At 35.6% G+C, this 23836-nt stretch overlaps 1 protein-coding gene across 7 annotated transcripts in view; it reads left to right on the top strand.

The window, feature by feature from the left end:
* Positions 1 to 22246, top strand: part of RIMKLB (ribosomal modification protein rimK like family member B) — an 82399-nt gene extending 60153 nt beyond the window's left edge. For 5 of the 7 annotated variants that reach the window (XM_059186218.1, XM_059186216.1, XM_059186214.1 and 2 more), the window contains 5 exons: positions 523 to 726; positions 10837 to 15444; positions 17649 to 17726; positions 18174 to 18334; positions 22064 to 22246. In XM_059186218.1, coding sequence (XP_059042201.1) covers positions 523 to 726; positions 10837 to 11300 — 668 coding nt within the window. In that variant the 3' untranslated portion in view covers positions 11301 to 15444; positions 17649 to 17726; positions 18174 to 18334; positions 22064 to 22246. The remainder of the gene's footprint in view (positions 1 to 522; positions 727 to 10836; positions 15445 to 17648; positions 17727 to 18173; positions 18335 to 22063) is intronic. The other 2 variants (XM_059186215.1, XM_059186212.1) reach the window with 2 other exon arrangements.
* The last annotated feature ends 1590 nt before the right edge of the window (positions 22247 to 23836 follow it).

The raw sequence follows: 23836 nt of genomic DNA, 5'->3' as shown, positions 1-23836 counted from the left end.
TACTTGTGATCTCTCTCTCTGTCAAATAAATAAATGAAATCTTTAAAAAGAAAAAAAAGCCAGCCACTTGCTTTGGCACCAGAATTGACAAATACAGTAATGGAATTGACTAGTGAATTCAGAAATAAAACTAGGTATGTAGTAACATACTGCTATTTTTTTCTATGCAAATGTTATATATATTTATAATAATATATGACTCATTTTTACTCAGAGGGCAATGTTATGCTAATAAATTAGGCTGGCATTATTGGCTGACCTGGAGGAATATAAATGTTAGACCCTTGCTTTATGACATATACCAAAATAAACTCTAGATTACTGTAGGAATTAAGGTAGTGGTAGGAGAGAATTAACTTTATACACATTTTTGCATTGTTTCACTCATTACCATAACTGTTACTTAGGTTAAAAGATAATAGATTCTGAAAGAGCAGGTTGAGACTCAAGAAAATGCAGGTGGTGCACATCAACTGTGAGCAGTTTCACTTACATATATTTTTTATTCTTTTTCAACCACAGGCAAAGCGGTTTTCTTGGCTCGAGATAAGCACCATTTGGCTGATCTAAGCCATCTTATTCGCCATGAAGCTCCATACCTGTTCCAGAAGTATGTTAAGGAGTCTCATGGACGGGATGTGCGTGTCATTGTTGTGGGAGGCCGTGTGGTTGGCACCATGTTACGTTGTTCAACAGATGGAAGGATGCAAAGCAATTGCTCACTAGGTAAAAACAGTACAGGTGTCTTTCTTGTATATATAATACTATAGCTTCTCCAATGAGTATTCATATGTAACTACATGTAACTTAAGGTAAACTTAAGATAAACTTAAGTTTAAAAACATTAACTTTCACTTGTAACTATGATCAGTAGTTATAATATAATTATATTATTATATGAATATAATAAATGTACTTTTGAGTTGTTTTCTAATAATAAAATTGGTTTTCTCTGAAACATAAATTTGCTTTTTACCCATGCTCAATTTGTAACCCAGTTCACACTTGTATGAAATGTCTGACCAGAGTTAAAGATTCCATCTGGTGATAATATTTAATTTGCATGTAATTGTAGTTCACTCAGGCTGGGTCCTAACCTGTTCTACCCATTGGTCAAAAGAAGATTACTGCTTTTGATTTACTTTACTGTGTATTTTCTTGATGTCTTATTGTTAAAGTACCTTAGAACTTAGTCTGGGTGTTTTTCCTGTGTATTTCATTTCCTTAGTCATCTGACTTGGATTGTGACCTTAAATACTATCTGTGTTGTTATTTTCAAATTTATATCTCCATGTTGGGCTTTCTTTCTGAACTCCAAGTACATAAAAATAGCTGCCTGTTCAGTTTTCTACCAGTAGTTGTATAACACAATCCTGTCCAAAAGTGTACTCCCCATATAAACTCCCCCTCACAGTGTATTTCATTCCCAGTTTTCTCCTTATCATTTAACAACAACTCTGTCTCTCCAATTTAGACCAAAATCCTTAGTCTTCAAGTCTTATACCACAAATCAAAACTGTCAGATTTCAATTTCTTTATTTCTACTCTCAAAGTGTATCCAAATCTGACAATTTCTCATTATTTCTGCCGTTAATATTGTTTTACCATACTTGGATTACTTGTAGTAGCCCCTAATTGGTTGTTTTGCTTCCAACCTTATTCTCTTACAGTCTAACACCGCAGTAATGTGATAGATCTTTTTAAAATACATCTCAAGCCAGGCTTTGTTTAAAATCCTCCAGTGGTTCCTTGTTTCATTCAAAGTACAGTAGTCTGTAGTGGTCTTACAGTAGATTAACAATCCCTGCATGATTTGACCCCTGGTTATTACTGAGATCTACAGCTACAGCAGTAAATCTCAGAAACATAATGTTGAGTCAAGAAATGAAAGTCTTAGAAGAGAATACCTATAGTTTTCCATTTATATAAAATTTAAATATATGTAAAATCAGTCAAAGTTTGCTGGGAATAGAAATTTACATAGTCAGGTGTAAAGAAAAACAATACTGACAAGTGTGAAATTCAGCATAGTGCCATGGAATAGGAGCACAGGGAATTTGAAAGGTAATCATGATATAAAGCCTCTTTTGTACTCTTGAAAAAATAATTTCTGCCTCCTGGCATTAGTTCTTCATATCCCATTTTCCATCCCATCATATTATGCTTATTAGCAGCTACAGAGCTGAATGACATCTTTTCATTTCTGGGACATCTTTACCTTCTTAGTATTCTACCGTGAAATTTAATTAACAATTTTTATCCTTTAAGCAAAGAAATAACAAAGGTAAGTTAATTATATATTAAGTAATACTTTTAAAATTTTGAAGTAACTGAGAATTACAGAAAAGTATGAAGGATAATATAAAGGATTTATTTGTACCCATTAACCAGCTTGCAAAATAAGTTGTTGATTTAGTTCTCTGTTGACTCCCTTTCCTGCTCATTTCTTCCTCTCCCCAAGTTCTGAATTTCCTGTTTCTCTTTCCCTTAAAAGTACTTTCAGTTCTTCTGTTTTCCTAAACAAGATATTATTTCATATGTTATAAAACCTTATATAAATGATTTATAATGATATATATATATATTTCAAAGATGGTATTTATTTATATGATAGAGCATGAAAGGGGAGAAGGCAAAGAGAGAAGCAGACTCCCCAATGAGCACAGAGTCCAATGCGGGAACCTGATCCTGGGACTCTGACCCTGGGACTCCAGAATAATGACTGAGCTGAAGGCAGTTGAACCAACTGAACCACCCAGGCGCCCTCCCCCCTTACCATTATTTTTGAGATTCGTGTATTCAACATTTAGCAGTAGTTGACTGATTTTGCCTGCGGCGTAATTTTACCTTTTAACTGCTTCCAATTTGGACCTTTTATAAACAGTATTGCTATGGAAATTTTTTGTATCTTTAGATATAGGCCCAAGAGTGTTTCTAGGTTAACCCATTCACTCAAAAGTGAGATTTCTATATCCTAGTGAGTTATACAACTTCACCTTTACTAGATATTACCAAATGAGTGTCCAAAGTCATTATATGTTTCTTATAGTGCCACCTTTTTGCCAACTTGGGATATTGATAGACTTTAAACATTTTGTCAGCCTGGTGTGATGGTATGTTATGTTATTTTAATTTGTACTCCTGACCCTATCCAGCTATCTTTTCTGAATTGCCTGTTGAAGTCTTTTACCTCCTTTATTATTGGAATTTTTTTGTTGTTGTTCTTTTAATAAGACTTGGAAAAGAGTCCTTTATGTACTTCAGATCCTTCATCGTTTACATGAATTGTAAACGCAGTTTTTCATCCCAGCTTATGATATCTCATCTTTTTTATTTCTTCCAAAGATTTTATTTATTTTAGAGAGAAAGGGGAGTCCAGAGAGAGAAACAGATTCCCCACCCAGCAGGGAGCCCAACCATCCTAGGACTCGAGGTCTCGACCTGAGCTGAAAGCAGCTGCTTAATCGATTAGGCCCCCCCTTAGGCACTCCTCATCTTTTTTGGCTTATATATTTTAGTGAACAGAAATTTACAGTTTTCTTATCAAGCATATTCATGGTTTTCTTTACATTATTTTCTATTAAAGAAATTCTTTTTCACCACATGGTTGTAATCTATTCTTTTTTTTTTTTTTTTTTTTTTTTAATTTTTTTATTTTTTATAAACATATATTTTTATCCCCAGGGGTACAGGTCTGTGAATCACCAGGTTTACACACTTCACAGCACTCACCAAATCACATGCCCTCCCCAATGTCCATAATCCCAACCCCTTCTCCCAAACCCCCTCCCCCCGGCAACCCTCAGTTTGTTTTGTGAGATTAAGAGTCACTTATGGTTTGTCTCCCTCCCAATCCCATCTTGTTTCATTGATTCTTCTTCTACCCACTTAAGCCTCCATGTTGCATCACCACTTCCTCATATCAGGGAGATCATATGATAGTTGTCTTTCTCTGCTTGACTTATTTCGCTAAGCATGATACGCTCTAGTTCCGTCCATGTTGTTGCAAATGGCAAGATTTCATTTCTTTTGATGGCTGCATAGTATTCCATTGTGTATATATACCACATCTTCTTGATCCATTCATCTGTTGATGGACATCTAGGTTCTTTCCATAGTTTGGCTATTGTGGACATTGCTGCTATAAACATTCGGGTGCATGTGCCCCTTTGGATCACTACATTTGTATCTTTAGGGTAAATACCCAATAGTGCAATTGCTGGGTCATAGGGCAGTTCTATTTTCAACATTTTGAGGAACCTCCATGCTGTTTTCCAGAGTGGCTGCACCAGCTTGCATTCCCACCAACAGTGTAGGAGGGTTCCCCTTTCTCCGCATCCTCGCCAGCATCTGTCATTTCCTGACTTGTTGATTTTAGCCATTCTGACTGGTGTGAGGTGATATCGCATTGTGGTTTTGATTTGTATTTCCCTGATGCCGAGTGATATGGAGCACTTTTTCATGTGTCTGTTCGCCATCTGGATGTCTTCTTTGCAGAAATGTCTGTTCATGTCCTCTGCCCATTTCTTGATTGGATTATTTGTTCTTTGGGTGTTGAGTTTGCTAAGTTCTTTATAGATTCTGGACACTAGTCCTTTATCTGATATGTCGTTTGCAAATATCTTCTCCCATTCTGTCAGTTGTCTTTTGATTTTGTGAACTGTTTCCTTTGCTGTGCAAAAGCTTTTGATCTTGATGAAATCCCAGTAGTTCATTTTTTCCCTTGCTTCCCTTGCCTTTTGCGTTGTTCCTAGGAAGATGTTGCTGCGGCAGAGGTCGAAGAGGTTGCTGCCCGTGTTCTCCTCAAGGATTTTGATGGATTCCTTTCGTACATTGAGGTCCTTCATCCATTTTGAGTCTATTTTTGTGTGTGGTGTAAGGGAATGGTCCAATTTCATTTTTCTTTACATTATTTTCTATTAAAGAAATTCTTTTTCACCACATGGTTGTAATCTATTCTTATTATAGTTCTCTAAAATTTTTTGAAGTTTAGCTTCCATGTTTATGTTTGTTAAGCAACCAGAAATTGATTTTGTTCTTCAGTGTAAGGTAGAGATTCCCATTTTCTTTTTTCCAAATGAGTAACACCTGGTTTTCCCAACACTATTTATTGAATGGCTTGTTCATTACTGATTTATAATGCCATCTTTCTTCTGTTTCAGGATCCTGTGGTCTGTTATATACTCTTCATTCCCTGTATGATTAGCAATGTGAATTCCTCTACCATTATGCCTACTATCTGGTAGAGCAAAAGTACCTCTGCCTTATTCTCCAAAATTGAATGCCCTCATTATTCTGTCCTCAGGGAGGCCTTTTTTTTTTTTTTTAATCCTGATATTTATTTTTCCATCTTTATTGAGATATAATTGACATATAACATTGTATAGTTTGAAATGTACAACATAGTGATTTTATATATGTATGTATTGCAAAATGATTACCACAATAAGATTAGTTAACACATCCATTACTTCATTTATTACTGGTGTGTGTGTGTGTGTGTGAACTTTAAAAAAAAAAAACTACTCTCAGGACGTGTGGCTGGCTCATTCGGTTAAGTGTCTGATTCTTGATTTTTGGCTCAGGTCAGTATCTCAGGGTTGTGAGATTAAGCTCCGTGTTGTGGGGCTCTGTGCTTGGCAGGAGGTCTCCCTTCTCTCACTCTCTTTGAAATAAATAAGATAAATCTTTTTAAAAAATCTACTTTTAGCAATTTTCAAATATATAATATAGTATTGTTAACAGTAGCTATCAATTCTATACATTATATCCCCAGAAGTTATTTATTTTATAACTGGAAGCTTGTACCCATTGACCACCTTCACCCATTTCCCCTGCCTTCCCCCTAGCCCCATTCTGGTAACCACCAATCTGTTATGTGTTTCTGTGAGCTTGTTTGTTTGTTTAATTCCACATATAATCATACAGTATTTGTCTTTCTCTGTTTGACTTTTTCACTTAGTATAATTTATCCATGCTACAAATGGTAGGATTTCTTTTTTTTTTAATGGCTAAAAAAATATTCTTCTGTGTGTGTGTGTGTGTTTGTATCTCATATATTTTTTAAAAGATTTTATTTATTTGACAGAGAGATCACAGGTAGGCAGAGAGGCTGGTAGGGAGAGAAGGGGAAGCAGGTTCCCTGCTGTGCAGAGAGCCTGATGAGGGGCTCTATCCCAGGTTCCTGAGATCATGACCTGAGCTGAAGACAGAGGCTTAACCCACTGAGCCAGCCCGGTGTCCCCATATCTCACATTTTTAAAATATTTATCATTGCAGTGTAGTGGACATACTAGTTTCAGGTGTACAACACAGTGATTTGATAATTCTGTAAATTACTTGGTGTTCACCACAATAAGCATAGTAATCACCATATAACATTATTACACTGTTACTGACTATATTCTTCATCTATACCTTTATCTCCATGACCCGTTTATTCATTTATTTATTTTTTATAAAGATATACACATGTTTGCATGGGAGGGTGGGTGAAGAAGAGGAAGGGAGCAAAGAAGAGATCCTGGGGGCAGGGCTCAATCTCATGAACCCGAAATCTCCTGAGCTGAAACCAGTTAGGTGCTTAAGGACTGTGCCACCCAGGCGCCTCCATGACCTCTTTGTTTTATAATTGGAAGTATGTACCTCTTAATCCTCTTCACCTATATTACCCAGCCCCCACCCTCTCCCCTTTGACAGCAGGTTGTTCAGAGGCCTTTTTTTATATGAATATTCTCTTACATTCAATATTTACAGTAAAAGTATACCTCTCAAGTTCTGGTACTGTAGTAAGTTCTTAATGACTATTAACTTCTTTAGGTATTGTTAGTATTCCCATTTTATTTCAGAGATGAGGAAGGCCCAGAACAGTTAAATAACTTGCTTGAGATAACAGATCTAATAATGGTGCAGCCAGAATGCAAATGTACTATTTGGCTCCAGAGTTGTGCTCTTAACAACTCTTTGAATATGTTGATTTCCAAAATTGAAAAAATTACATGGATTACAGATACCATTTAGATTTCCAAGTAAATGACATGAATTTAGCTTTTTTTTTTTAAACTGTTAAGCTGTGTGCCTCTGTACTCTTAATGTTTATTAACTATAATATGATCTCAGTTATGTGAAATTATGTAGACACATCTGATGGATAGTTAACTAAATGTTAGATAATTATGGTTAGTACTGGAAATGAGCTTTCAAGCTATTTTGCAAAGACTTTTGGTTTTTTCCATAATGAATAGGTTTTGGTTGACTTTAAAACATTTTAGTTTTATACACAGAAATAATTTATAAAATTATTTAAATATCATCCTTTCATCCTCCCCCCTAATTTTCCTTACCTCTTCTACTCCTTTCACCTACTGTATACATCTGTCCCCTTATTGATTTGCACTTATTTTCAGTTTTTTGCCACTGTGAGCATTTACTTTAAATACATATCTTTGTGAATAATGCTTTTACATACTGGTACTTTTGTGTTGAGGAGTCTTCAAGATTAGTATTGCTGGATCAAAATATTTTAATTGTTTGAGATGTAGTCAGATTAATTTACCAGAAGGCGAGAAGTTTATTTCTATATCTAACATATTAAAATACCCTTTTTTCTTCTCCCCCTCATAAGAACTCTTACTTTTTTTATCCTAAGTTTTTGCCCATTTAATGGAAGTTAAATGCTATCTCACTATTATTTTAATTTTTTTAAGATTTATTTTTTATTTTTTATTCATTTATTTGACAGAGAGACAGAGATCACAAGCAGGCAGAGAGGCGGACAGAGAGAGGAGGAAGCAGGCTCCCCACTGAGCAGAGAGCAGAGAGCTCGATGTGGGGCTTGATCCCAGGACCCTGAGATCATGACCTGAGCTGAAGGCAGAGGCTTAACCCACCCAGGCATAGGTTAATTTAATTTTATTTCCCTGTTAATGATGGGCATATTTTTCATAGCTTCTTGGTAATTTATATGTACTTCTATATGAATTGCTTTTTATCATATTTGTCATCTCTTTTTGTTTAACATTTCCAGTAACCACTAAATGCCTGCTATAGAGCCCTCCTCCTCTAATCTCAGTTGACCAATCCAAAATGCCACATTTCAGTTTTTAAATTCTCCCCCTTTTGAGAACCACTGCTTGAGTACCTCTAGAACAGTGTTAAGTAATGATTTTAAGTATCTAAGTTTCTGATTTTCATTGAGATTGTTTAATGTTTTGCTATTCAGAATATTTAAGTAGCTTCATTCTCCTGGAGTTTTTAAGTAGGAATGACTGTCTAATTTTATCCTATGCCTTTTGGAATCCTTGTATTGATTAGTGTGTTTTCCACCTTTAATTTCTTGATGTGTAATGGATTATGTTGATAAATTTTAAATTTAAAACAGTTTTTGAACTATTCTTGCATTTCTAGAATAAACCTTTAAATAGGTATTAGCATGTTTTAAAATTGGGATTCCTTTAGTATTTTTTTTTTTTTTAAGATTTATTTGTTTGACAGACAGAAATCACAAGGAAGCAGAGAGGCAGGCAGAGAGAGAGGAGGAAGCAGACTCCCTGCTGAGCAGAGAGCCCGATGCTGGGCTCGATCCCAGGACCCTGGGATCATGACCCAAGCCGAAGGCAGAGGCTTTAACCCACTGAGCCACCCAGGCGCCCCTCCTTTAGTATTTTACGAAAATATTTACATCTGTTTTAATTGAAGATTGGTCTCTAATGTTACTTTTTAAAATGTCTTGATCACTTTTGATATCAAGGTTATATAACATTGGTTTTAATCAGTGTATTGGAATTTTCAGTCTTTTCCTAGGGCATTCTACAGGTAAAGTTGACATCGGATTAAAGGATAGCTAAAGACAACTCCACTTTGAACCCATCAGGTCCTGATTCTTTTTGTAGAAGTAGCTCTTCTATCACCTTTCTGGTCTCTTCTGTAATAGTGGTTGGCCTGTTTAATAAAGTTTGCTTCTTCTTGGATCAGTATTGGTGATTTCTCATTTGCTTAGAAATCAGCCATTTTTTAAGGTTTCAGTCTCAATTTCTTTATGAGATGATTGCTTATGTTTACTTGAATCTCTCTTTTGTCTGCAATTCCGTCTTTGATATCATTCATAATTTTGTCAGAGTAGCATTTGGTTTTTTTTCTCCTTTCTATTTTTTCTATTCTAGTTATTCAATCTTTTATTAAAACTCTCTTTTTAGTTTCTTTTTCTAAGAGTACTTAATTTCTTCTTTCTAATTTCAAAATAAAAATTTTGGTATGAAGTGTTTTTACAGATGGTATTTGTTTTCCTTTAATTTAGGGGATCAGTGTTCCAATTTCTAAGTCCTTAACCTTTTGGTTACTTAAGTCATTAATTTCTAATTTCTAATCTTGCGTTATTGTCAGAGAATGTTGCCTGTAAAAAGTGTTTTATAATGTGTTGGGGCATCTCAGTTCCATCGGCTGAGCATCGGATTCTTGATTATGCTCGGTTCCTTATCTCATGGTTGTGAGATCCCTCGGTTCCTAATGTCAGGGTTGTGAGATCCCTCGCTGAGCTGAGCACGGGGCCTCCACAGGATTCTTTCTCTCCCTTTCCATCTGTCCCAACCCCCCACTCACAAGCTCTTTCTCTTTAAAAAAAAAAAAAAAAGAGTTAAGGTTTTGTTTGTTTTGGGCAAAAACATGATTGATTGTTGTCAATATTTGATAAAGGAAAAATGGGTATATGGATATATACTGTAAGGCTCTTAAGTGAAGCTTGTTTTTGCCTTTGTCCGTTATCTCTTTCCCCATCCCTTTATTTTCAAAAATTTTTTCATTTTGGTATAGGATATAGATAAACTTTGACTTTTTTTTTTTTTTTTGAAGATTTTATTTATTTATTTGATAGAGAACAAGTAGAGAGGCAGGCAGTGAGGAAGAAGCAGGCTCCCGACTGAGCAGAGAGCCCGATGCGGGGCTCAGTCCCCGGACCCTGAGACCATGACCTGAGCCGAAGGCAGAGGCTTTAACCCACTGAACCACCCAGGCGCCCTGATAAACTTTGTCTTTTATACTGTGGGAAATTTCAGTTTGTTTTAGTGTAATTGCCAATATAATTCATTTTATTCCTTCAGTTCTATTAAGTTCTCTGGTTTGTAACCTACCATTAATTCCATTTCCAACTCTGATTCCACCCCAGATTGGTCAATCTGGATGCTCATCCGTGGTTTTACATTCCATTAATGATTGACTTCTCTTTCCCTATGCTTAAATCAGACACGTATTTCTTCCTGTTATTTGAGAATAGTTTTTCCCTGATACTCTCCGTTTTCTCCTCTCCTCTGTCTTCATAAAAATATAAAGTCTTTAAAATACCTTTGCCTCAATTTGTATTGTTTCAAATAAAATAGGTTTCTGTGAAAGTTTAATGCCATCTTCAGAATAGCATATTGAAAAAGTAGGGCGCCTGGGTGGCTCAGTGGGTTAAAGCCTCTGCCTTCAGCTCAGGTCATGATCTAAGGGTCCTGGAATCGAGGCCCACATCAGGCTCTCTGCTCAGTGGGGAGCCTGCTTCCTCCTCTATCTCTGCCTGCCTCTCTGCCTACTTGAGATCTCTGTCTGTCAAATAAGTAAATAAATAAAAATCTTTAAAAAAAATAAAAAAAATAATAAGAAAAAGTACTAAATTATTTCTTTGATTGAATTGGACAGGGATTCTCTAATGAAGGAAACTTAGGCTTAGGAAGTCACAGTGGTACAGTAAAATGTCATTTGTTATCACTACTGATTCAAAAGACAATTAACATTACAGGCAAGCTTTAGTTTTACTCCAGAAATTTATCATTTTGGTAACTTACCTTGTTTCTTTTTTGCCAGGTGGTGTGGGGATGATGTGCTCCTTGAGTGAACAGGGGAAGCAGCTAGCTATCCAGGTGTCTAATATCCTGGGGATGGATGTGTGTGGCATTGACCTATTGATGAAAGATGACGGCTCCTTCTGTGTCTGCGAGGCCAATGCAAATGTAGGTTTCATCGCCTTTGATAAGGCTTGTAATCTAGATGTAGCTGGTATCATAGCGGACTATGCCGCCTCCCTCCTGCCCTCTGGCCGGCTCACCCGGCGTATGTCCCTGCTCTCCGTGGTGTCCACGGCCAGTGAGACTAGTGAGCCGGAGCTGGGTCCCCCAGCCAGCACTGCTGTCGACAACATGAGCGCAAGTTCCAGCTCTGTTGACAGCGACCCTGAAAGCACCGAGCGAGAGCTGCTCACCAAGCTCCCAGGGGGCCTGTTCAACATGAACCAGCTGATAGCCAATGAGATCAAACTCCTGGTGGAGTGACTCCACCGGTAAATAATTACCAACAACTCCCTTGTAAAACTCATGTTCTTTTTCTTCTTTTTTCTTTCTTTCTTTCTTTTTTTTTTTTTTTTAACCAACTTGCAATGCTGTTCATGGAAGGTACTCAGGAAGATGAGAGAAAATTAGTAGAAGTTAGTCAGGAGAGAAGCAAGGGGAGCTAGATTAGACCTCTGCTATTAAGATGTTATTGACTTTCATTTACAGATACCACAGGTAGAATGGCGGAAGAGGTGAGACACAGAGAAGTGTCAGGCTTTTATACTTACCCTTTAAAATTACTCAGTGTGTGTGCTCTCACATGAAGGCCATGAAGAACAGTTTTTTTCACGGCCCCTCGCTTTTGCTTTTGTACAATTGCACAGATTTTGGCATAGCGTAACTTCACATTACGTTGCAAAGGTTTGTAATGAGAGAGGAAAAGATCTACCTAAATTATAGGAATTTTTACAAATCTGAAAGTTCTGCCTCTACCATATTAACTAGCAAGTTTATGTTCATAGTTTATGAAGTCTTGAGGCGCTCTTTTACTGGAATTTTATTATTTCTGTTTTTTGGTTTTCCTTTAATTTGGGGGGGAGGGCAACATTGATATAATCCAATAAAGGTTTCTTAATGACAGAATTGGCATTTTCGTATGATGAAAGGGAAATGAACAGTATTGCAATGTGTGGTACACAAAATGACATTTATTCCAATGTAGATAAAATTACACTAGTTTAAAATATGTGCGTTGACTTGTATTTGTTAGTGTTTTAACCTTTTTTGAAAGATATGCTCTGTTAATGTTGCAATTTTTTTTTAATACATGCTAGTCTAACATTCCCTGATCTATGCCTGCATCTTTAACAATGGCCAAAGTGAAGAAAGTGCTACCTTTTTTGTTAACAAGACACTGACTTGAAACATGTGCATTTAAAGCCTTCCTTTTTTTCTTTTGGTGGTTGGGCATTTAAAGTATAAGGACAAGGAAAAATATTTTTGGGGGGCAGATTAAGGGCCTATAAGTTCTTAAGTATAAAGCTGAAGTGATTTTATAATACCAGCATTATATATTTGCATTTTTCACATTTTAGGAGGGAGTATATATATATATATATATGTGTGTGTGTGTGTGTGTGTGTGTGTGTGCACGCATGCATGTGTATGTATTTTGCTTTTTGTTTACACCAACCAGTCAAAAAAGAATAGATTCTAGAAAATGGAGCATGATGGGGAAACACAGTTTTTACTTTAAATATCAGATAACTTGTTTTAATAGCTACACTGGGTTAGAGGTACTCACTAAAGACATAAAGAGACTAGATGCTTCTTAGGCCTTTTTATGTATATGTATGTTGTTTGGTTTTTTCTTTGGTTCTAGACTGTTCAGTGTATGATTTCTTTAAGGCTACATGCTTTTCTATGCTTCTGGCTGTGCATTTTCTCCTATTATACATAGGTTTTAGGGTGGGGTGGATTGGACGTTTTTGTTTGGGGACTTATTTTGCAGTATTAAGTCTCTTATAGCCCAACTCTGAAGCCTTCAGTACTGTCCACTTTTTATATTCCTTTAATTTCTGAATTTATAAAAGCCCCAAATGGCATATAACACGAGCCTTTAAAACATGGGTAAATCTATTTGAATAATGGGTTTGGAAGCTGTGTTAAGAAATGGAGATGCTCCAGAGCTCAACGTAATTTTTTTTAAACAGCAAGTTCCATCTTACTGCAATCCTCTGAAGCTTTTACCCGAGTCCTTTCTTGCCTTTCCAGTGCTTTTTTCCTTCAGATGGACCTTAAACATAATTTCTCGGACACTACTAGAGAGACTTCGAGGCAATAATAAAGATCAGTATTAACCAGCTCTAACAGAGGTTTGATCATGCTTGTACAGTTTTGCCCCCATTTTAAAAAGGAATGTAATAAAATTTGTTTTTTTTCCATAGAATTAAATAATATTAAAGTTGAGTGAAAGGTTGATTGTTGGCAAATAGAATAGTACCTCTAATCTGTGCAGTGTCTCATTTCACCTCAAAAAGATGATAATAAGATTTTCTAATTTATTTTAATATATTCTAATCGCATATAAAAGAGTTTGACTTGCATAGGGTTATTTTGGGCCTTACGTATGTTTTTAAGTACCTCTGACTCATTAACAGAAAGAAATACTTGGTACTTCTTTCACTGAATGACCATAGGAGGATGCATATTTGGGATAGAGAAATAAATGAGGGAGAAAGAAGTGCTTAATTAATTCATTTATATGATCGTGTAGAGAGCATCTGGTTGTCACATAAATTATGATACATTAAATACCTACATATATCACATGTATATAGATTTGCAAATTTAAAAACATTAATAGAACACCCTCTCTACTTGATAAAAAGTTCAGGGGTTTGTGTTGGGTGGGATAAGGTATCAGGAAAAATGTAGATAGCCTTTAAAACTATTTTACCACACTAACCATATAGGATTATCAGATTATTTCACCTTTAGTTTTATTCACTACTGATCAATGTTTTGTGCATTCACACTATATTAAAACATAGCTTTACCAACCTATTTCTGGATTTGTACACACACGTTAGAATAAAGACGTTAGGAATGATCATCTTAGAGTTTAAAAACGTGAATATCTTCTTGAACTCCCTCAAATTAAGGTAAAGAATATGAACAAATCATTCTGGAAGAACCCAGATGAAACACCTCAGATATTTAAGTGAAAGTTAAATATATTTTCATATTGTTTAATAATTTGTATAATCTTCATTGCTATTATGAGAGGTAAAAATGTATTTATCAATTATGTGTAATTCTTATGCCCAAATCTGAATTATTGTGAAATTGTGTATTGTTAAAATTGTAATTCTTAATTGTATTTTAAAAGTAATTCTGATACTGTTTTTATGTTACCTATGATGAAAATTGGACTACATACACGCGCGCACACACAGACTCGCACACATACACGCACGACCTATTCACTTAAGATTTTTAATAGTTTTTTTCTTTTTTTGGTGCCTAATAATTGATTGGTCATTTCTGCTGGCTTTTGCTTCACTGAACTTTGAAATCTTTGTGTATATGCTATCAATAAGAAAATATGCTGGAACGTTAGAAAAAAATCACCAAGAGACTTGTTTTCATCAAGCACTTTATCAGACTTTTAAGAAGGTATCGAAGGCATTGAAAGAATTGACTTTTCAAAATCATCTCTTCTTTTTCTCAAGAAGAAAACAGTGGAAAAACAAATTCTCTTCATTCAGTGAATCCCCAGTTTGGGGTCTGGGGAGCGTAGAGACATTGTGAAATCAAATCTTGTGTTACATTTTTCTCCTGGCTCACTCTTTTTGAGAAGGTTTATGGGCTATATGGCTGGTGAGACACGATCCCCTCCTAAGAAAATGTAGGTGCTCAGACAGGTAACCTCTGCTGCTACTGTTTTTATTTGTTTGTTTGTTTAATTTCTTTTAAAATTTGTTTTGTTGTACTAGGATATTTTTAAATGTAATATATTGCAGGATTTATAACCAGGTTCACTGCTTTCTTTCTTTCTTTCTTTTTTTTTTTTTTCTCTTTAAAAAAAAAAAAACCACCAAAGTTTCATTTAAGATACATTTAGGCGCCTTTGAAGCTTGGATATTGGAATGTTTCAGTAGTGGCCAGAAATCTGCTGTTGGAATCTTCTAGTCTTCCAGGTTTAATTTGAAATGTTTTTAGTTTTGTTTTGGATTTTTGTGTGGTATTTTATTTCCTTTATATCAGTGCCCTTTTGCCATGCTGTTTTGGGGTGGCTGCCTAACTCTAGTGAAAATTCTTTCTATATTAACGGAAATTTGGTGTTTTAAATTCCTTAATGTTTTGCATTTTTTAAAATTGTTTTTAAAGAAATATTCTAACTGCTTGCACTGTTACTGTTCTTTGCCAGCCTTTTCAGGAGCCAAAAAAACAAAAACAAACAAACAAAAAAATACCCAGAGAAAAAACTTTCCTTCTTCCCCCTTCCTGATGATGAGTGAGAAGTATTGAGAACTTTCGGGGTCAGTGCCCTTCTAAACTCCCCTTCCCCCAATAATGCAGCTGTATAATGAATGGTAAATGCAGCGGTTTGGATTCAGGCACAGCCCCAGCCTGCTTGCAGGTAATTTGATTCTCCTTTCTTTCCATCGCAAGGCTAACTTTACTTTCTTTTTAAAGTTTTTTCTTTCTTTATGTACTTTAAAAGGCAACCATGGATTTGTAAAAACTCTCGTATAGAAAATAATGCCTAAGTATATCTAACAAATAATTTGATTAAGGAAGAACTTTTGGGGGTAAAGTTTGAATTGGTTGGGATGAACTCAGGACTGTGGGGGTTTATTTTAGCCATTTAGATAACTCCATTCCTTGCTTATATGTCTATAATTATTTCAGAGTGTGACTTTTGGCTTTGTTTTTGTTTTGGGTTTGTTTGTTTCTTCCATTGTGCTACTCTGGCTTAAGCTTTTTCAGGGGTTGGTGTTCGGAATACACAGTGAGCTCACAGTATAAAGACATCAATTAGGAGTTGACAGGTATGGAAAACTAGAGTTTTGAAAAGGTAAAATTAGGCTCTAGGTTATATATATGGTAAAAACTCACCATAGTGTTGAGTTGATCTTAGTGCTTCTCTTTCTGTGACATCATTATGAAAGTGAAAAGGAATGATGAGACAAAGATAATAGAAAGCATTTCAGTTATTTTAGGAACAGTGTGATCTCAGGAACTAATCATTTTAGTATTTCTAAGATACTTCTTCTAACAAAGAGGTAGATATGAACAGTTTCAGGTTATCATAGTGGTTCAAATTTTTTAAATTACAGGTTCAAACAGATTGGAGGGCATTTCTGAAGCACAAATCATTAAGTGCATTAACCAAGGCTATAAAATATAAAACAAAGTTAGTGGCAGGAATAGCAATACAACTTGTCCATTTTAATATAGCCTTTCTGTTACTTAATGTAGTATACCTTTCTCTGTCTACACCAGTCCCTTACCCTTTCCTCTTTTCTCCTCCTGTGTTAACCAAAGTTTTAGTTCTAATATGAGTTGTTGCCGTTGGGAAGATAATCTTTTTTTTTTTTCTTTCCTGTTAGGTAGAACTTTAGTGACAGTGATCAGGACCTTTTCAGGATAGACTTCTGCACAATTTTATTCTGTGACTTTAGATATCCTATCTGAAGAGGTTTTAAGTTCACTAGTTAGCTAATAGGATATCATGGCTTGTTATGCATTTTACAGCTGAAGGCATAAAATGAATCATTAACCTGTTTTGTGCTTCAATTCACTCATATAAGATAGGGCCATCTCTCCCCTAAATATCCTAAGACAAAAATATGTATGTGTTGAAGTAAAATTTACTAACAGAGGAATCCCAACTGCCTCCTGAAGGAATTTGTGATATATACTAAAAAAGGGCTTGTACCAGAGAACCTTGTTCTCTTACTAAGAATGGCAAGCATTAGAATGTGTGGACTATGTGATTGTGTGGGACTTGGAGAATTTCACAGTCTCCATTCAGCTTCCCCATGAAAGTCACGGACTTGTTAAGAACGGTCTTGCTTTCAGATTTCATCATATTCAAACTTATTAGCTGGGCCTTATATAGTGTATATACCTGGCTGCTACTGTGGGGTTTGGGAACATGAGGGGTGGGGTGAATTGTTGTTGTTTTAGGTTTCAGTCAGACAGACATCACTGTGCCCCAGTTCCCAGAAGCACAGCAGGCCTCTAGGAGCATCCGTGGGAACGGCGCAGTCCTGACATCACCAACTCTCCTGCTCAGGCTCATCCCATATACAGAGGTCAAAGGGTGGGGTTTGAGATCGGGGGAAGGAATGAGAAAGTAGAAACAATGTAACTGCAATGCCACTGTTGACTAGCCTTTGGTGCTTATGTCAGTGTTTGTTTTATTTCTTATGTTGGCAGAACTATTTTGGGGTAAAGGTAGTAGGGGGGGTGGAACAAAAATAAGCCATTATTATTATTCATTAGTGGATACTGTTCTTTAATAGCTAATAAAGAATAACCTTGAAACCTAAACCTTCAGTGACAAAGGGAATTGGGAATAGAAATTAATCTCAGGACTTTAACAAACAGAAAACATTTTATGTTGTGTTAGTTTCCAGTTCTACAATAGCTATTACATTTGTCCCTCTGTCTCCCTTTTTCACCCTGATTTTTTTTGTGTGTATATATATATATATATAGTTTGAGAAAATGTGCATTTGTGATCAGTCCTTTTAAAAGGACTCAGTGACTTAATCTTGCAAAAGATATACCCAGTGTTTATATGGGCATACAAATGCTACCCTATTTTAAATATAGGTGGCGTATGTGTTCGTGTTTTAATGTATTCAGAGCCATTGAGCAATAAGCAGTCCAGAACATTGAAAACTCATGCAGGTAAAGCACCTAATGCCTTTAGTTTCTAGAATTACTATTAAAAATTCCTTTATTGCTGCATCTTCCACAATTCTTTAATAGTCTCTGAACTTAAAATTTACAGGAGTTGTGGACTCTCTCATTAAAATTTTAAGTTGCTCACTTATACATAAGATTGTAGGGATAGGTGAAAAAGGAAAGTATAACAAAATAAATGGTTCCTTGAGATGGCAACTGCTGAGTATCTACATCTTTCCTCTTAAAAAATTCCCAGCTTAGCATGAATATTGATCATACATTGTTTAATTTTTTGTGATTGGGATTTTTGTTGTTTTGACTTGGGTGGGGAGATCTTGGGGAATCAGTGAGGAAGCTCATACACATGTGAAAATATGAAATGTTAAAGGAATTTTTCCATTTATTCTGAATAGTAAGCAAGAACTTTTTCTATATACCCTTCTGCTGCAGCAGAGAGATAAACTGGTAGGTGGCAGCAGAAGAAGGAATTCTTCAGATTGACGGCTACTGAAAGAATCTACATAGAAGAGATAGAGCATAACATACCAAGTAAAGGAAAGGGGGCAAAAAATGGAAACAGGACTAAAATGTTTGGATTTTGACTCTAAATGGTAAGTTATTTTCTACTAAGAATGTGTTAATCAGTCTACTGGTATATAAGGCATTGTGGTATGAAATCATAAATGGCTTTATAGGTCCTTACCTTAGGATGAATTTGGCCTAACGAAGGTACTATCATTTTTTTTATTTTGGGGGGGAGAAAAAACAAAACAAAAAACTAGCAGTATGTAAAATTAGGGACCTTTCCCCAATATATTGATATATATGAACGTTTCCAGCTTTATTGAGGTATAATTGACAAGTGTGAGATATATAAAGTATACAACATAATGATTTGATAGATGTATACATTGTAAGAGTATCCCCCCCCCCAATCAAGTTATTCTTTCACATCTAACATGTGAATCTCAATGATGGCAAAAATTATGCCTCTCACAGTAAGTCAGGTTTTTAAAAATCTGCCAGATAAATGACATATATATTGTTTAACCATTTTGTAGAAAATAAACTGTCTCCTTTTTATTAGCAACACTGGGGAGATAGCAACAAAAGTAGGTAATTTGGAAAACTTATGGGGTGAAAATAATTTTTTTTTAACTAGTTGTCTTATCTATCTAGTCCCATTTCCTTGTCATTGTGTCTGCTTATCTGTTCTACTCTGTTCACCTTTCTTCATTGCTTTTCTGTCTCTGTGCTTACTTTCTTCCATTTTCTTTTTTTCTTGTTTAAGATTTTATTGATTTATTTGACAGATCACAAGTAGGCAGAGAGGCAGGCAGAGAGAGTGGGGGAAGCAGGCTCCCCACTGAGCAGAGAGCCCGATGTGGGGCTTGAGCCCAGAACCCTGGGATCATGACCTGAGCCTAAAACAGAGGCTTAACCCACTGAGCCACCCAGGCGCCCCTCTCTTGCATTTTCTTGATTTGTGTTTTTTCTTCCCTATCTGTGTATTCTTCCTGCTCTTGGTCGCCCTGTATGCTTCTTTCATTCATTTCCTCAAGTTAACTTCCCCAGTGTTGACATTTTTCATCTCTGCCTCACTTTTTTTTCTGTATGTGTGTGTCCTCCCCTTCTCATTTGCATTCTCTGTGTTTATATCTTTCAGGGTAAATAGCTTTATTTTTCTTTGCATCAACAACTACCTTAAGACACTTTAATCAGAGTATCCACATTGTAATTACCTATTTTAGAATTTGGAGAGGCTACATAGAAGAAATGGGGATTTTTTTTTTTGAATATTTTATTTATTTATTTAACAGACAAAGATTACAAGTAGGCAGAGAGGCAGGCAGAAAGAGAGGAGGAAGCAGGCTCCCTGCTGAGCAGAGAGCCCAGTGCGGGGCTCCATCCCAGGACCCTGGAATCATGACCTGAGCCGAAGGCAGAGGCTTTAACCCACTGAGCCACCCAGGTGCCCTGAAATGGGGATTTTTAAAGTCCCTGGAAAGATTAAATTTCAGAATTGAAATTTATAGTAAGATGCAGATCCATTTACTCATTCAGCCGCGAGTTTATTTTAACTATAGTATCTATTGTTGCTGGAAACAAGCTGTTTTAAGATCAATTGGACAGAAAGAAAAGTCCTGTGGTTCTTAATTTCATCTAGACTTAAGTTCAGATTGATTCTGATTTTTTTCAAGTTTCTAATGAAATCAGGAAAGCAGTTACTAATTTATAGATGTTTACTAGAGAATAAATCTTTTTAGTGAGATATAATCGACATAAAAGTTTTAGATGTACAACACAATGATTTAATATTTATATACATTGGGACATGGTCACCATAGTAAGTCTAGGTAACATGCATCACTATATGTAATTACAGAATTCTTTTTTTCTTGTGATGAGGACTTTAAAAATCTACTCTCAGCAACTTTGAAATATGCAGTATGGCATTATGACTTAGGTATTTTATAACTGGAGAGAAAATAAACGTTTAGTCGTTCATATAAAAGTAATTGAAACAATAAGTCTTTTTTTCTAGGATATACATGTAAACATTTAGAAGTGTTAATTCGCCTCATTAAAGTAGTACATAAATAATTGTTTTCAAGTTTTATAGATGGTAAAAACAGGGTATCCAGAAGAGAAATTATTATTTAAAGAAAAGGAGTCCTGTTTCCTGTTAACATATGTAATAACAGATTGAACTACCGCATACAAGTGCCTGTGATTGAGTTTAGAGGTTTGTTTTGGTTTGTTTTGTTTTTTAAAGATTTTATTTATTTATTTGACAGGCAGAGATTACAAGTAGGCTGAGAGGCAGGCAGAGAGAAAGGAGGAAGCAGGCTCCCTGCTGAGCAGAGAGCACGATTCGGGGCTCGATCCCAGGACCCTGGGATCATGACCTGAGCCGAAGGCAGAGGCTTTAACCCACTGAGCCACCCAGGCGCCCCGAAGTTTAGAGTTTTTAAGCTGGAAAGCTTAGAGGCTATATATTACAATCTTGAATATGCTGGTAAGGAAACTAAGGTTCACAGAAGTTAGTAACTTTCCCAAGGTTATAGAACCACAACAAGGGCCCAAGTCTCCTACCTGCTAATAAAGTGCTCATTGCATTATATATCATGCATTTTTCTAAATCTGTTGTAGTATCTGAAGAAATGAAATGCTCTGTGATGAGAGCTGTGATATACCAATAAAAAGTTACCACTGTTTGTGCTTGTGGTTATCTCCTATGGTGGGGAATCTGTTCAAATAAAGGTTATTAAGGCAAGCTATGGGTGACCATTTTAGGTGGCTTATATGTAAAATTAATGAGCATATCATTTGTAAGGTTTGGTAATGAAAAGGCATCCCTTGTTAAGGTAAGACACAAAGAACCTTCAGGTTCTTTGCAGTTTCAGGTTAAGGAGAAGAGGAATGGATTCCTTAGATCACTATACCATGGATGAATAGTAACATGAAGCTAGAATAACTGATACCATTGTCTAAATATGTAGTATTCTTTCCTTTAAAAAAAAAAAAAAGGTATAAAAGGAACTTATCTTCTATTAAGAAATACTTATGGAACACAAAACTATACACCCTAAGTTAATACGGTTGGAATTTCTAAATCTTTTTGGACAGTTTTCTTTCTATTACAAATTTTCATATATAGTTCATATAGAGATGTCAGTGCTTTAGAATTGAAAGAAGATGACCAGCTTGAATTTTAATCTGAAACAAAATTTAATTGTTTATTGTATAACTTACTGAAAATGTAAAGTAGGGAGGCCTAACTGGCTCAGTCCATAGAGCATGTGAATCTTGATGTCAGAGTTGTGAGTTCAAGCTGCACATTGGGCATGGAGCCTACTTAAAATTAAAAAAAAAAAAATTACCTAGGGTAATAGGGTAAGAGCATAACATTTAAATTTCATTTTATTTGTTGAGGTGTTCTACTATAATTTTGTGTTTTATTTTGTGTGAAGTTTTGCAAGAATTATTTTTGCCTCAAGGTTTTCCTCTTGGTACAGTTTTTCTGACTAAAATCACAGTTGTCTATATTAATAGGATTGTTAAGGGATAATATTGCTAATACATCTTTATATGTCAGAAAAACAGACCATGCCTTAGTATACTTAGTATATCTTTTTCAGATGAGATCACAAAGGCAAATGTGGTAATCACACACACACAAAAAAAAACAGTTGTAAATTTTTTTGGTAGTCTAGACAGTTTGTAATATTTTATTGTCACATTAGTTAATTTTCAGTTTTTATTTCTTTTTTCTCATCTTAATTATAAAGACTGTTTAAATCTGATTTAAGTGAGCTGTATGTGTTTTTCCCCTCTAGGTTCTTTTGAAGTAACCAGTGATCCTTTTTGCTTATTACTTCATTCACAGAATGGACGAAGATAGATTTGACTGTATGTTTTTTGAAATGGAGTATAGAAATACCCAGAACAAGGAAGCAGTAGCACTAACCTGTTTGATCGATGTGTTCTCTAAAATAAAAACATCAGAACTGGGAATGAAATAGTATGGAGTGTGATTTGTTCTTTTGGCAGTTATTCCTGCCCACTCCATCTTCTATGAATTCACTTCAGTCCATATGGCTAGACTTGAAGTCTAGCTCCACATGTGTCGTTCTCTTTATCCTTTTGTTTTATTTACTTTGCAAACTCCTTTGGTTCTTGACATACTGATTTTTCTGTGATATATTTGGAAATGATTACTTTCTCCTTTTAGTACATAGGCACTAAAATATGTATCATTTTACATGTAAATATGTGCTACATGGATTTACTCCTACCTCTTTCCATTCCCACTTTATATGTCCATGCCAAACAATTGTTTCTGTGTTTTTTTTAATTTCTGAAAAAGTGCAACTTTTTTCTTTTTCACTCTGACAGCTCCCTGACATACACTCATCACAGTATCACTCACTATGTTTTAATCTTCTTTAACTAGAGTCTTTAGAAGATCTGATAACATATGTGTGTATACAGAGGCAGCCCTAATACTTAAGACAAAAAATACTGATATTCTTTGTAGTCAGATATTGATACAAATTCTAATTCCATTATTTACTGGTTACATGGACTTTGGACAAATCACCCTCTTCAAGCTGTAAGGGAGTATTTGTAAAATTGGAATAATTGTACCCACTTTACTAGATTAAAGTGTAAGTATAGCTTTGCTATAATACATGTATAGTGCTTAGCACATAGTTGAATAATAAATACTGATCTTTAATTCTGTAAATTTTGGTTATTGATATCTTATTCAAGAGCTGCTGAATCTTTTCATCTCAGAATTAAAGTCCATAAGATTTTCTTTCTTGATTACTCCTTGGTTTTCCTATGTAAGCTCCTTTCATAAGATTTTGTGGTTGGAACACTGTGTGTATGCATGTATGTGTGTGTACACATTTGTGGCATTTCTCCTAGACTGATTATTCCTTATCTCTACACTTCATTGACTGACTAAGGAATTTTATATAAGAAAACTTTTATTTCATATTGTCTCCAGTTATTCCCTGCCAGCTCATAACAATAACTTTTTCTTAATCAGGAGAATTAAACAAGTGAGGAATACGCATACCACGCACCATAAGGAGTAATTTTAGGATAGTCTGACTTGTTTCCCTAAAAATGATTTAATGTGACTTACCAAAGTTGTACCAAATCAAATGGTGGAGAAGCCATAATAAAGGGCAAAAAACGGTAAAAGAAGGGTTAGAATCATACATAGGATTAGGTCTTATACATTTGCTTAGAGGTGTAACAAAATTGGCAAAGAGTGGAATAAGAAAATTACAGGGACACCTGTATGACTTGGTTGGGCAGCCAACTCTTAATTTTTGGCTCAGGTTGTGCTCTCAGGATCGTGAGATTGAGCCCTGCTTGCATGCTCGCTCTCTCTTGTGCTCACAATAAATCTTAATTGCACAAGAGAAGCAGTATGTTCTTTTTTTTTTTAAGATTTTACTTTCTTACTTGACAGTGATTACAAGTAGGCAGAGCAGCAGGCAGAGAGAGGGGGAAGCAGACTCCCTGCCGAGTAGAGAGCCTGATGTAGGGCTCGATCCCAGGACCCTGAGACCATGACTTGAGCCGAAGGCAGA

The sequence above is a fragment of the Mustela lutreola genome, chromosome 8 (genome assembly GCF_030435805.1).
Source record: "Mustela lutreola isolate mMusLut2 chromosome 8, mMusLut2.pri, whole genome shotgun sequence".
Lineage (NCBI taxonomy): Eukaryota > Metazoa > Chordata > Mammalia > Carnivora > Mustelidae > Mustela > Mustela lutreola.
This window is presented reverse-complemented; position numbering and strand designations above follow the sequence as displayed.